This window comes from Rhizoctonia solani, chromosome 3 (genome assembly GCF_016906535.1).
Source record: "Rhizoctonia solani chromosome 3, complete sequence".
NCBI classification, from domain to species: domain Eukaryota; kingdom Fungi; phylum Basidiomycota; class Agaricomycetes; order Cantharellales; family Ceratobasidiaceae; genus Rhizoctonia; species Rhizoctonia solani.
The window spans coordinates 528,392-541,446 of NC_057372.1; the positions used below are offsets into that span (position 1 = coordinate 528,392).

A 13,055-nucleotide genomic window follows, 5' to 3' on the forward strand; every position below is an offset into this window, starting at 1 on the left:
TAGTTGGCCATAAGTGCACTTTACTACAAACCCTTAACCCAGGCTTTGTTGCCCTCTACCCATACCATTCCCCTTGGGCCTTCATCGCCCCTCTCTGTTTCATAGTCTATTGGTGATAGGGCCACGGACTCTAAATCTACTTGTATCATAGGTCCAAGCTTAGTCGTGACACTAGGTCAAGTCTTGTTACTTGTACTCTTGTTGACAAACAAGAACTGCGCTTAGATAAGCACCAAAACCTGAAACGGTATCACATCGTAGCCCCTGTGTAATAATCAAAGACAGGAATACAAGTACCAGTAAGGTTGCGGGATAGCCCTTTGCCAGCAATCGTCTGCATACCAAGGTGTCCGCACCCTTAGCCATACGCTGTTAGTCAGCCAAACCTCCGCTTACTAAAAACCCAATTAATAATCACGCTTGTACACAGCTGTTGATATTAGTATAGGGATAGTCTAACGCTAGTGGGGAAGCAAACAGTTAGTATTTTAGCGCTATAAATCCGTTTCATCTATCTGATTGAGTACCAATTCATATTGGGAACGCATCCTAGTGTTCAATTTTTTAGATCTCATCCTTTTTGCCATCTTTTGGCCTTATTCCATTGTCACCCGCTACCTCTACCTCGAAAAAACCATTAGCAACATTAACCACGTATTAGTTGGTCGCATCAACAACCTAGAAGAACATATTGCTTGAATCAAAGAACCAGGGCTAGTCCAAACTATTGCCCATATCAAACATCATAAATCATTTGCCAAGCGCCTCAATACTATTTACAAGGCAGATCTTCAGGAGCAAAAGAACCTTATTGCCAATCTTGAATCCCACAATTGAGACTTAGCTCTTACAATTGAAGAGCAAGAAAGGCGCATTGAAGAAAAGGATCAACTGCTGGTTGAAAAAGAAATTGAGCTAGACAATTTCCATTGTTCTATTCAGGATATCACCCAAGATGGAAAAGGGCGAATCCACTATTACAAAGAATATGAGTTTTTTGCAGTCTCATATGACAATGCCTGGTTTGGGCGCAATGGGAGAGACTAATTTGTCTTCTTCCCAAATCCAATTGGGGTGGTCTGCCCCATCTTCCCAAACTCATACTCCTGCCCCTGCGGCTGTGCCGCCACATGTATATTCTCCCATGTCATTTGATCAAATGTCAGATTGTGAACTCCTTGATATGGTTGCCCAAAATATGATTGTTTTAAAAAAAGAATTCTCGCAATTACAAGGCGCCTACAAAGCGCAACATGATCAATTAGCATTGCTAAGGGCTGAACTTGAGGAACATTGCAATCAGTTGCGTAACCAACATGTGTTTTATTCTAATCAAATTCAAGGAGCTGCTGCCTCCATCCAGGTGGTGCAAGATCAATTGCTCCACATGTCTACCACTTGTCCCATGGCCCCACCTCCACCTCCTCCACCTGCTGGTACAAGCACAGCCACCACTGCCCACACTTCCTCACCTGTTTCTACGTCTTCAGATTTAAAATTTGCCAAGCCCAATAAGTTCAATGGCAAGAAAGAGGACGCCCTTAACTTCATTATTGCCTGCCAAGCCTATATAAGGGCAAAAGGGGCCAATCAATCCCACAAAGAAAAAATCTTGTGGGTAACGTCATATTTTGAAGGTGCTGCGGAAGATTGGGTACGCCCATACAAGGAAAGGAAGGTGTTCAGGGGAGAGGCGGTTCCCTTATTGGAAGATATTGATACATTTTGGGCCAAGTTCACAAAGCATTACGTAGATACAAATTGTGATGAGAAGTACCGCCAAAAATGGAATAATTTACGACAGAAAGCATCAGTACAAGAATATACTTGCAAATTCCAGCAGTACTCAGTGTCCTTAGGGTACAGCAATGAGACGTTACGCAATAAGTACTATGATGGCCTCCAAAACAATATCAAGGACATCATGCTTTCCACTATGTTCCAATGGCGTCATGCTACGGCTCAACAAGTGTATGACAAGGCAGAAGAAATTGCCAACCACATTGAGTCAACTTGTCTTTCCAACCCATCTGTCTCCGCTGCTTGTACGTCTTCCAACACTGTCTCCACCCCTACTTCCAACCCCACTCCTACTTGTACTTGTTTCAATGTTGGGGACAATGTCTATATGATTGATCCAACCACTTGCCGCGCCAAGAAAGGCGCTATTACTTCAATTGTTTGCACTACCTCTGGCAACATGCCAAATGTCAGGTGGAATGGAGAATCCAAGGACACAATGATCCCATTCCCCTCCCTTAAGAAAGATGAACGCCCCGCTGCGGCTGCACCTGTTAAAACCATCATTGCACCTACTCCTATTCTAGCCTTGAACTCTAAAGGTCCAGGTCCCATGGATCTTGATGGAAGAGGATTTTCAAATCTCACATGCCATGTATGCGGTGGAAAAGGTCATTTTGCACGCAGCTGCCCCTCTAAGCCCATGTCTGGACATGTGGCTAATGTTGAATGGTCTTGGGAAAGGCCCAAAGAAGAAAATTGAATTGAAGTTGTCTCTGATGAGGAGGAGTTGGGAAAAGGAAAAGCCAAGGCCAACTAAGGAGTAAGGCACTTGGCTGTATGCTTGCGGATTTGCACCATGTAAACAATAATCTTGAAATATTCTCATTATGTAATTCCTCTCAAATATATGCGTTGTTTATTGCAAATCCGTGTGAATCTCCTAAAACCCAAAAATCCAGCTTTTTGGCTAAACCTTTTCAAGGAAAAGCCATGATTGATTCTGGAGCTACATCGTGCTTCATACACCCTCTTTTGGTAGAAACCTATCGACTTCCCACCTACCTTCATCCAATTCCTAAAAAACTCCGCGTTATTGATGGCCGAGACATTGATTCCGGCCAAATCACTCATTTCACTTGTTTCAAATGCACTATTGGTAACCATACCAAAGAACTAGAATGCCATATCTCAAACATTGGCAACCATCAGTTAGTTTTAGGAATGTCATGGCTAAAAAAGCATAACCCCCAAATATCATGGGAAAAACATACACTTGTCTTTAATTTGTTATACTGTTCCAATAATTGCCTACCCGCACCTGCTGTTTTAGAACTCAAAGCAGTAGAAGAAATCCCCACTCCCTACCAAGAATTCTCTAGAGTCTTTTCAGAAGAGGAATCATCCAAATTACCGCCTCATTGTCCTTATGATATTGCTATTGAGTTGCTCCCTGACGCAAAACCCCGACATGGCCCCATTTATAGCCTAGGTCCAAGGGAGGATGCAGAACTCAAGGAAACTATTGAAAAGCAACTCAAGGCCGGATTGATTCAACCCTCAAAGTCTCCTATGGCTTCTCCAATCTTATTTGTCAAGAAAAAGAATGGAAAGTTACGCATGTGTGTGGACTACCGGCGCTTAAATAGCATGACCAAGAAGAATGTGTACCCTTTACTGTCGTAGACACATTTGATACCAGGGAATTTATTCCCATTTTCTCAAATTTAAACAAAGACAAACGGAGAACATTTTCGATCACGTGACTTTGGCGCTTATATCATACACTAAGCGCCAAGCCACGTCCCCATCCGCGCTTAATCAGCATACGTAGCCACCTCCACTTATGACGTCATCATGACACGTCAGTGACACGTATGCATGAGTAAGGCCGACTGCGGAGCGGGGTTCTTATTGGATTAGGTTTTGCATATTCTGTATTTGTAATTAGTCACTCTCTGTAATATATAAGGAGGCCAACCGACCATGGTAACACCCAGGTCGATTACCTCTTGTCGCATCCCATCATTGTACGAGGACCTTAGGTCCAGTAACTACTTAGCTCACTAGTTCCACGTCGCCTTAAGCGGCCTCTACATTGTACTTAGATAGCTCGTCATCGCCCTTATAGGCCTTAACACCGTAGTATAGTTGGTCGTTGTTGTAGGTAGCTTGCTCACCGCCTTACGCGGTTCTTACTTAGATACACCCGGCCGCAAGCGCCCTCCTCCTCGACGTCCTTACAGACGTCTAGGACACTAGGTAATTGACCTTAAGTTGGTTGCAAACCGTGCCCACAAAGCACACCCTACTCAGTTTTGACAAACAAGAAGGTCCCCTGTACTAGCACGAGGGAAATCACCTGATCGGGCTTGCCTTTCGCTATCAATAATCAAACTAGCGTCAGCCCCAGGTAGTACCAAATTGCTATAAGGCAGACGGATCCTGATCGTCCGCTTACCACCGGTCACCGCACCTTTTGTCAGCAGAGCTAGTCAGCAGATCCACCCGCTTGCAGAAAACCCATTCCACATCACGCCCGTACACGGCAGTTGATTGGTCAATAGGGACTGTCCAACGCTAGGCGGTTGACGCAAGCTCTTAGCGCCAGAACAATAAAGCGCCCCATAAGTCCTGATATAGGCACCTTGGCTACACAGCCCCCATTACCCCCTACTTCGCCCATCATTACGTCACGCACCCCCTCTCGCGCTTCCTCCCGCGCCTCCCAACGCGCCACTTCCCACCAAGGCCGTTCATATCCTCATGAAATGGCAACCCGTTCCCGGAGCACCGCTCGTCCCCAATCCCCTCTCAATCAAGGAGAGTTGGGACCCACTCTTCAGGCAACCGCCGATGAGTCAGGAAGCCTCAAACCAGAGGTCTATGGGGAAATATCCCTTAGCCGCGCAATCTCCCTCCTCCTGGGGTTGCAAAACCAAGTCATCCGGCTCAAGCGGGAACTCGAGGAAATCAAGGAAGTCAACAAGGAAGCCCAAGACTGGATGGGAGCAGTCGACCAAACCCTCACTTGCATCGAGGCTAGCAATGGGCCTCAACCCCACACACAGAAGACCGGAAACCACCGGCAGTCGAGGCCACGCCCAGGCCCCTATCCAAAACCGACCCTCTTCCAGCGCCTAGTGCGCCCCTCATTGCCTGGGCCAATCCTACCAAGCCTCCCATCACCTTTGCCCAACCAACCCCTATCCGGGCCCCCCCAAGAGTCCAGACTCCCGCTCCATCTTTGCCTATCAGACTTCGCTCCCCCGTTGCCCCTCCACCAGCGGCTCCAGTAGCTGCATATCAAGCCCCCGTCAAGGTGGATCATCCTGACGCCTACACAGGGAAGATTGGGAATGAGTCACAACAATGGCTCACAAGAATGATGGCATGGGTCCGCCTGAATCAGCGCATGTTCCCAACGGATCAGGAAATACTCTCGTTCCTTCTAATGAACATGAAGGACACCGCAGGAGCGTGGGCACATCCCCACCTCGACCAACTAGGGTCCCACAGGGCCATCATCCAAACGGTTGAGGATTTCAGGAGGGAATTCCTGGCAGCATTTGGGAATCCAGACGCCACAAGGGCCGCGGAGCGGCAAATCACCCACCTTACTCAGACAGGCACCTGTGCTGAGTATATCACAAAGTTTAGGACCATTGCCATGGACCTAGACTGGAACAACGCTGCCCTCCGTGGGCAATTCGCACGTGGCCTCCACTGGGAGGTCAGCCGCCTCATCGCCACTCGAGAGCGGCGCCCAACTACCCTCCTGGAGCTGCAAAACGCGGCCCTGGTCATTGACAATGCCCTCCGCGAGGAACGCGCCAGCCACCCGCCCAAGGGTAATAAGTCTGGAACTTCCTCCACCCCCAATAGGGGGGCGAGTACCGGCCAACAGGCCACAAGACCAGGACGCCTTTCCAGCGATCCCAACTTTGTCTCCAAGGAGGAATGAAACCGCCGCAGGGCTGAAGGCCTCTGCATCAAATGCGGTAAGGCGGGCCATAAATTTGCGGAATGCCGCACTGGCTGGAAGGCCACACCCAAGGAGGAAGGTGTCAAGAAGGAAGCCGCCAAAATTGGCGAAGAGTCCGGACCCAAATCGGGAAAAGACTAAGGGTACCTGCTGCCGCGCGCAAGGACCCCAAGGACTCTGGGCTTATTGAAATTTGTAATATATCAAATAGCATCAATAAAATCTCCCCACTCTTCACAATTTCAATTAAGCCAGAGAAACAAGCGGACCCACTAGAAGTCCTGATAGATTCAGGCGCTACATCGTCATTCCTTCATCCTCACACCACAGAACTACTCCGCCTACCCCTAATAGACCTCCCACAACCCCGTACCGTAACTATGCTCGATGGGTCGAGCCCCCAGGCTGGAAAGATTTGGAAAAAGGCCCACCTAACCTTCCTAATTGATGGTAAACAAATGACGGAAACCTTCCTGATTTGCAACACCTGATCACACGCCGCCATCCTAGGAATCAAATGGTTAGAAGCCCACAACCCTGAAATCGATTGGAACTCCCGTACCCTCTCTTTCCCCCACACTCCACCAGATTACGCTGCTATTGCCAAGGAGGAGGAAGCCAATAAAAATCCCCTTGAAGGAGTACCCCCTGAATACCATCAGTACGCCAAGGTATTTGGGGAAGAAGAATTCAACAAGCTTCCCCCGCACAGGCATTACGACATTGCCATCGAACTCACAGAGGAAGGCCCACTTAATTCCCCGTTGTACAGCATGACCAATGCCGAGTCCGCCACGCTCAAGGACTGGCTTAGGGACGAACTCAAGGCTGGAAAAATCCGCCCCAGTAAATTGTCAATTAGCTCCCCAGTCATGTTTGTCCCCAAAAAGGATGGCTCCCGTTGCCTTGTAGTTGACTACCGTTGCCTCAATAACCGGACTAAGAAAATGTGTACCCACTACCCTGTCCTGATGACCTCATGGCCCAGCTCCGCGGCGCCAAGGTATTTACCAAACTGGACTTACGATGGGGTTATAATAATGTCCGGGTCAAGGAAGGTGACGAGTGGAAGACGGCTTTCCGCACCAAGTACGGCCTATACAAATCCCTGGTAATGACTTTTGGTTTAACAAACGCCCCCGCTGCCTTTCAACACTTCATGAACGAATTGTTCAAAGACCTACTGGATGTATGCGTCATCATATACCTAGATGACATCCTGATTTATTCCAAGGATGACGCATCCCACACCCAACACGTCCATGAAGTTTTACGGCGCTTATTGGAAAACCAACTGTTCTGTAAAGCGTCCAAATGCACGTTCCACGTCACCTCTGTGGAATACCTGGGAATCATTGTTTTGGACAAGGGTTTTAGTCTGGATAAGCTCAAGATCCAGGCAGTACAAGAATGGCCGGTTCCTACAAAGGTCAAAGAAGTCCAGTCGTTCCTAGGATTTGCCAATTTTCTCCGCCAATTTGTTGCAAACTTCAGCCACATGGCTAGACCATTGCACAATCTGGTAAGAAAGGATACGCCATGGAAGTGGGATACCAGGGAACAGGAAGCCTTCAAGGGCCTTAAGGACGCTATCACCAACGCCCCAGTACTTTGTCACGCGGACCCTACCAAACCCTATTTCCTGGAAACGGACGCATCAGGTGCAGCTTTGGGATCAATACTCAGTCAACGGCAAGAAGACAGAAGATTACACCCATTGGGGTTCTTGTCGGAATCATTCAAAGGTGCCGAACAGAACTATGACACCCATGACAAGGAACTCCTTGCAATCATCCGGTCATTTGAGTATTGGCGTATATTCCTGGAGGGGACAAAACACCCAATCACGGTTTTCACAGATCATCGCAACCTGGAATATTGGAAGGAGTCCAGAACCTTCAATTGACGACACGCACGATGGCACCTACTCCTGGCCGGTTATAACTTCCAGATTGTCTATTGCCCCGGGAAGCAGTCAGGGAAACCAGATGCCCTGTCACGCCGCTCAGACCATGCCAACATTCCACCAGCCGCCCAAACCATGCTTCCAGAGCCAGTATTTGCCAACGTGGCCCTAGTAATCCCTGAAAAAGAGCTTCAACGCCAGATCAAGGCCGCCCTGGACCAGGATGAATCTTTGGAGGAAATACTACAATTCCTCCAAAATGAGTCCAAGGCACCCCCCTCCATCAAACGCGCATTCAAGGATTACCAGATGGAGGCAGGCCTACTATTCTACCAGGGACGAATTGTGGTCCCTGACGTCGGAACTCTGAGAACGGACCTACTTTGCATCTTCCATGACAGCCCCTTGGCAGGACATCCAGGAAGACAGCGTACCTTGGAATTGGTATCAAGGAACTATTACTGGCCCAGCATACGCGCTGACACATACTGGCACGTTGATTCCTGCGAAACTTGTCAACGGATCCGGAAGCCCAAGTACGCAACCATACCGCCCCAACCATTAGAGCTCCCCTCACGCCCATGGCAACATGTGTCGTACGATATGATAGTAGACCTACCAAAGGACGGAAGCAATGACTCTATCTTAGTTATTGTGGACAGCTTCACTAAGTACGTTATCCTGGTAGAATGCTCCAAGAAGCTCAAAGCCCCGGAACTAGCGGACCTATTCCTACAACACGTATGGAAACGTTACGGCATGCCTGAAAAAACGGTATCGGACCAAGGACGGGTTTTTAACAATAGATTCTTGAAGGCCTTGTACCAACGCCTGGGGATAGACCCCCACTTCTCCTCAGCCTACCACCCTCAGAGCAACGGGCAGACGGAACGCGTGAACCCAACGGTCAAACATTTCCTGAGGGCCTACTTGGGGATAAACCAGAAGGACTGGGTCAAGTGGTTGCCAATGGCGGAGTTTGCCTATAACAATGCGGTACATAGTGCAACAGGCAAATCCCCATTCAGGGCACTCTACGGATGGGAACCCTCCTTAACCCCAAGTAACCTACCAACGGACGTCCCTGAGGCAGACGAATTGGCAACACAGATGGAAGCACAATGGCGGGAAATAGAATCCGCGCTCCGACAATCAAAACTACGTATGACAGCCGGAGAAACGGGAGAACCACTTGAGTTTGAAATTGGAGAAGAGGCCTGGCTAGACGCCAAAAACGTGAGGCTGAAGACCCTGAGTCCCAAGCTAACGGAACAACGCCTGGGCCCCTTCAAAGTGACCGAGAAAATCTCCGATTGCGCATACCGCCTAGAACTCCCACCATCCATGAGAATCCACAATGTCTTCTACGTGGGGCTCCTGTCAAAAGTCAAAAGGGATAAAAAGCGCAACTTTGAGAACCGGCCCCCACCTGTTACCGTGGATGGAGAAGAAGAATACAAGGTTGAAGGGATCACAGACATGGAAGAAAGGAACGGGAAGTGGTTTTTTAGGGTAAAATGGAAAGGCTACGGATCAGAAGAGAATACCTGGGAACCAAGGGAAAACCTCAAAAACGCCGAAAAAATCCTAGAAAAATTTGAAAAAGAAATGAAAAAGAAGGCCCTCGGCGCCGCCAAGGCCCTTAGAGGGGGGGCAGTGTCGTAGACACATTTGATACCAGGGAATTTATTCCCATTTTCTCAAATTTAAACAAAGACAAACGGAGAACATTTTCGATCACGTGACTTTGGCGCTTATATCATACACTAAGCGCCAAGCCACGTCCCCATCCGCGCTTAATCAGCATACGTAGCCACCTCCACTTATGACGTCATCATGACACGTCAGTGAAACGTATGCATGAGTAAGGCCGACTGCGGAGCAGGGTTCTTATTGGATTAGGTTTTGCATATTCTGTATTTGTAATTAGTCACTCTCTGTAATATATAAGGAGGCCAACCGACCATGGTAACACCCAGGTCGATTACCTCTTGTCGCATCCCATCATTGTACAAGGACCTTAGGTCCAGTAACTACTTAGCTCACTAGTTCCACGTTGCCTTAAGCGGCCTCTACATTGTACTTAGATAGCTCGTCATCGCCCTTATAGGCCTTAACACCGTAGTATAGTTGGTCGTTGTTGTAGGTAGCTTGCTCACCGCCTTACGCGGTTCTTACTTAGATACACCCGGCCGCAAGCGCCCTCCTCCTTGACGTCCTTACAGACGTCTAGGACATTTACCTTTGCCACAGAATCTTATTGAGAAGTTACAAGGCGCCAAGATCTTTAGTAAATTTGATCTTAAAGCAGGGTACAATTTAGTCCAAATCAAAGAAGGTGATGAATGGAAAACAGCCTTCAAGACAAAATACGGATTATTTGAGTACTTGGTCATGCCTTTTGGGTTAACAAATGCACCGGCGGTTTTTCAAGACATGATGAATGAAATATTCCAAGACCTTTTGGATGTCTATGTCATTATCTACCTGGACAACATTTTAGTATTCTCCTCAAATGAAAAAGATCACAAGGCCCATGTGCAAGAAGTACTAAAGAGGCTACAGGACAATGATCTCTTCTGCAACATCAAAAAATGCCATTTCCACGTCAAAAAAATGATTACCTAGGGTTCATCATATCGGAGTCTGGCATAGAAGTTGATCAGTCTAAAGTCACAGATGCAATGAATTGGTCAACACCTAAGAATGTCAAAATATCCAGGAATTCTTAGGATTTGTGAACTTTTATAGACAATTCATCCCCAACTTTGGCAATATGGCATGACCCTTGTACAACTTGCTCAAGAAAGACAGTGTTTGGAAATGGGACTTGGCAGAACAACAGTCTTTTGAGGGTCTGAAAAAATGTCTTACGTCATGTTATAATCCCCTAACATATACCATTGGACTCGCACGATTTTTCTGATATTTTTAGTATTTTTTACGGACTTGATATCTTTTGTTTTTCGATCACGTGATCTCGGCGCTTATTATGCCGAGATGCCGCGCCGAGATGCCGTGCCAAGGGCGCTTAGGAGAAATCCACGCTTCTGCGCAGCCCGCAGCACGCCTCTCATTTGTCTTAGTTACTTCTTTCTCTCACGCGCACAGACCATGTAGATAGTGTGCCTTGTCTATATATACAGCAGGGAAATCGCTTGGAGACACCAAGTTGATTTTACCTCGTCTCTTACTCACTAGGGAAGGTAGTCAGCCAGCTAAGTAGCCGGCCCTCAGTAGTAACAGAAGCACTCACCCTTTGATTAACTCATCACACCTCCCAGGCCTCAGGCCCCTTTGTTGACAGTAGATAGTATTAGAGCGCCTTAAGCGCTATTGATATAGCCTTTAGTAGTTAGATTACATAAGCCAGTGTAGTAGTACGGCCTCAAGCGCCCGCCCACTAGCGTGTACCCAACCTTACAGTTGGCGTACGACACGTCAGCACCATTGCTTCTACAACCGGATACCACAAGGCAATTCTATGTGGAATGTGACGCATCAGACTATGCAACAGGAGCCATACTATCCCAACGCAACTCTGAAGGGAAATTGGCTCCAGTAGCCTATCTGTCCAAATCCTTATCCCCTGCCAAAAAAAATTACAATATCTTTGACAAGGAATTGTTGGCGGTCATTAGAGCATTTAAAGAATGGCGCCATTTACTAGAAGGATCTGAATTGCCAGTCCAAGTTCTAACAGATCATAAGAACTTGGAGTACTTTTCCACGTCTCAATCTTTGAATAAACGGCAAATTAGATGGGCCAACTTCCTAGTTGATTACAATTTCCAAATTATCTACAGGCCAGGAGCACAAAACAAAAAGGCAGATATCCTCTCAAGACGCTACAATCTGGTACCCCTTGAAGGGGGGGTAGAGAACCAGGTTCTCCTAAAACCGGAACTTTTTATTGCATCCATAACTCTGGATCAGGAAATCAATGATCTAATTGGCAAGGCCATTTACAAGGATGATTGCCTTAAGGAAATTCTACACAAACTCCAGAACAAGGAAAAGGTCTTAGACTGGGAGTTGAGAGAAGGTTTACTATGGTTTCAAGGAAAAATATTTGTACCAAAGGATGACACTATTAGGAACCTCATCCTGGAATCTAGGCACAATGCATTAGCGGCAGGACATCCGGGACAAGCTAGAACATTAGAACTTGTCTCCAGGAGTTACTACTGGCCATCGCTGAAAAAGTTTGTCAATTCTTACATCAGCCACTGCGAAACCTGCATCAGGTCCAAGCCAACAAATCAATTACCTGTGGGCCTGTTAAAACCATTGCAAATTCCTGAACGCCCCTGGGAAGACATTGCTTATGATATGATTGTGGGACTACCGGTTTCAGAAGGTTTTGATGCTATCCTGACAGTGATTGATTGATTCTCAAAAATGGTCCACTTCATTCCCACCCAATCCATGTTGTCTGCCATTGATATTGCCAACCTATTTGTCACATACATATGGAAGCTACATGGCCTCCCCAAAAGCACAGTCTCAGATAGAGGTCCCACATTTAACGCCAAATTCATTTGTCATCTCTATAAAAGGCTGGACATTAAGCCAACATATTCCACAGCGTATCATCCCCAGACAGATGGACAGACTGAACGCATACAAAGAGAAGCCGAGATCTTTATACAAATGTTTGGGAATCATTGCCAATCAGATTGGGTAGCATTACTACCATTGGCTGAATTTGCTTTAAACAATTTAAAGCAAACTTCCACAGGCAAATCCCCTTTCCAAATTTGTTATGGCTATAACCCAAGATTTTTGGTTGGTCAAAAATCAGACAAGGTAGTTCCAAACGCAGACAAACATGCAGAATTTCTGGAAAAAGGATACGACAAAGTCAAAGCAGCTCTATCATTATCCCAGGAAAGAATGAAGTACTTTTATGATCAAAGACATAAAGACAAAGATGAAATTCAAGTAGGAGACAAGGCCTGGCTGAGTCATCAAAACATATCCACAGACAGACCCTCAATGAAACTCAGCCATAAAAAATTAGGACCCTACTTAGTAATCAAAAGAATAGGATCACACACATACAAACTTCAATTACCCCACACTATGCGCATACACCCTGTGTTCCATATCAATCTTCTTACTAAATTTCATCCTGACCCTCACGGACGCAACCCTCCCCAACCTGCATCCATTATCACAAAAGAAGGAGAGGAGGAATATGAGGTTGAAAAAATCCTGGATAGCAAATGGAAAGGACGTGGTAAAACAAGGAAACTCTGGTATCTGATTAAGTGGAAAGGATATGATGAAGGAAGCAATTCCTGGGAGCCAATTGATAATGTGGCCAATGCCAAGGAAGCAAAAGAAGAGTTCCATAAGGAGTACCCTGATGCAGTTGGAGCTTGAAGAGGGGGTAATGTCATGACCTTCATTGGCATGACA

General features: G+C 46.8%; 7 protein-coding genes across 7 annotated transcripts; all 7 read left to right on the top strand.

Annotated features, from left to right (window-relative positions):
* Nucleotides 1–1,015: 1,015 nt before the first annotated feature.
* RhiXN_02543 (Retrotransposon gag protein) lies at nt 1,016–2,503 on the top strand (the record flags this gene model as incomplete). The annotated part of the gene is made up of 1 exon (XM_043322360.1): nt 1,016–2,503. One exon carries the CDS (start codon nt 1,016–1,018, stop codon nt 2,501–2,503), a length of 1,488 nt encoding a protein of 495 aa, XP_043177856.1.
* Nucleotides 2,504–2,964: 461 nt separating this feature from the next.
* RhiXN_02544 (Transposon Tf2-1 polyprotein) lies at nt 2,965–3,426 on the top strand (the record flags this gene model as incomplete). The annotated part of the gene is made up of 1 exon (XM_043322361.1): nt 2,965–3,426. One exon carries the CDS (start codon nt 2,965–2,967, stop codon nt 3,424–3,426), a length of 462 nt encoding a protein of 153 aa, XP_043177857.1.
* A 1,085-nt stretch (nt 3,427–4,511) lies between these two features.
* Nucleotides 4,512–5,704, top strand: RhiXN_02545 (Retrotransposable element Tf2 protein; the record flags this gene model as incomplete). Its single annotated transcript, XM_043322362.1, has 2 exons — nt 4,512–4,831; nt 4,885–5,704. 2 exons carry the CDS (start codon nt 4,512–4,514, stop codon nt 5,702–5,704), a joined length of 1,140 nt encoding a protein of 379 aa, XP_043177858.1.
* A 401-nt stretch (nt 5,705–6,105) lies between these two features.
* Nucleotides 6,106–7,631, top strand: RhiXN_02546 (Retrotransposable element Tf2 protein; the record flags this gene model as incomplete). The annotated part of the gene is made up of 3 exons (XM_043322363.1): nt 6,106–6,175; nt 6,236–6,633; nt 6,714–7,631. 3 exons carry the CDS (start codon nt 6,106–6,108, stop codon nt 7,629–7,631), a joined length of 1,386 nt encoding a protein of 461 aa, XP_043177859.1.
* A 135-nt stretch (nt 7,632–7,766) lies between these two features.
* On the top strand, nt 7,767–9,296 carry RhiXN_02547 (integrase core domain protein; the record flags this gene model as incomplete). Its single annotated transcript, XM_043322364.1, has 1 exon — nt 7,767–9,296. The coding sequence occupies one exon, from the start codon at nt 7,767–7,769 to the stop codon at nt 9,294–9,296; it is 1,530 nt and encodes a 509-aa protein (XP_043177860.1).
* Nucleotides 9,297–10,025: 729 nt separating this feature from the next.
* On the top strand, nt 10,026–12,023 carry RhiXN_02548 (Retrotransposable element Tf2 protein; the record flags this gene model as incomplete). The annotated part of the gene is made up of 2 exons (XM_043322365.1): nt 10,026–10,238; nt 11,058–12,023. The coding sequence occupies 2 exons, from the start codon at nt 10,026–10,028 to the stop codon at nt 12,021–12,023; spliced, it is 1,179 nt and encodes a 392-aa protein (XP_043177861.1).
* Nucleotides 12,024–12,059: 36 nt separating this feature from the next.
* Nucleotides 12,060–13,019, top strand: RhiXN_02549 (Transposon Tf2-12 polyprotein; the record flags this gene model as incomplete). The annotated part of the gene is made up of 1 exon (XM_043322366.1): nt 12,060–13,019. The coding sequence occupies one exon, from the start codon at nt 12,060–12,062 to the stop codon at nt 13,017–13,019; it is 960 nt and encodes a 319-aa protein (XP_043177862.1).
* Nucleotides 13,020–13,055: the final 36 nt, after the last annotated feature.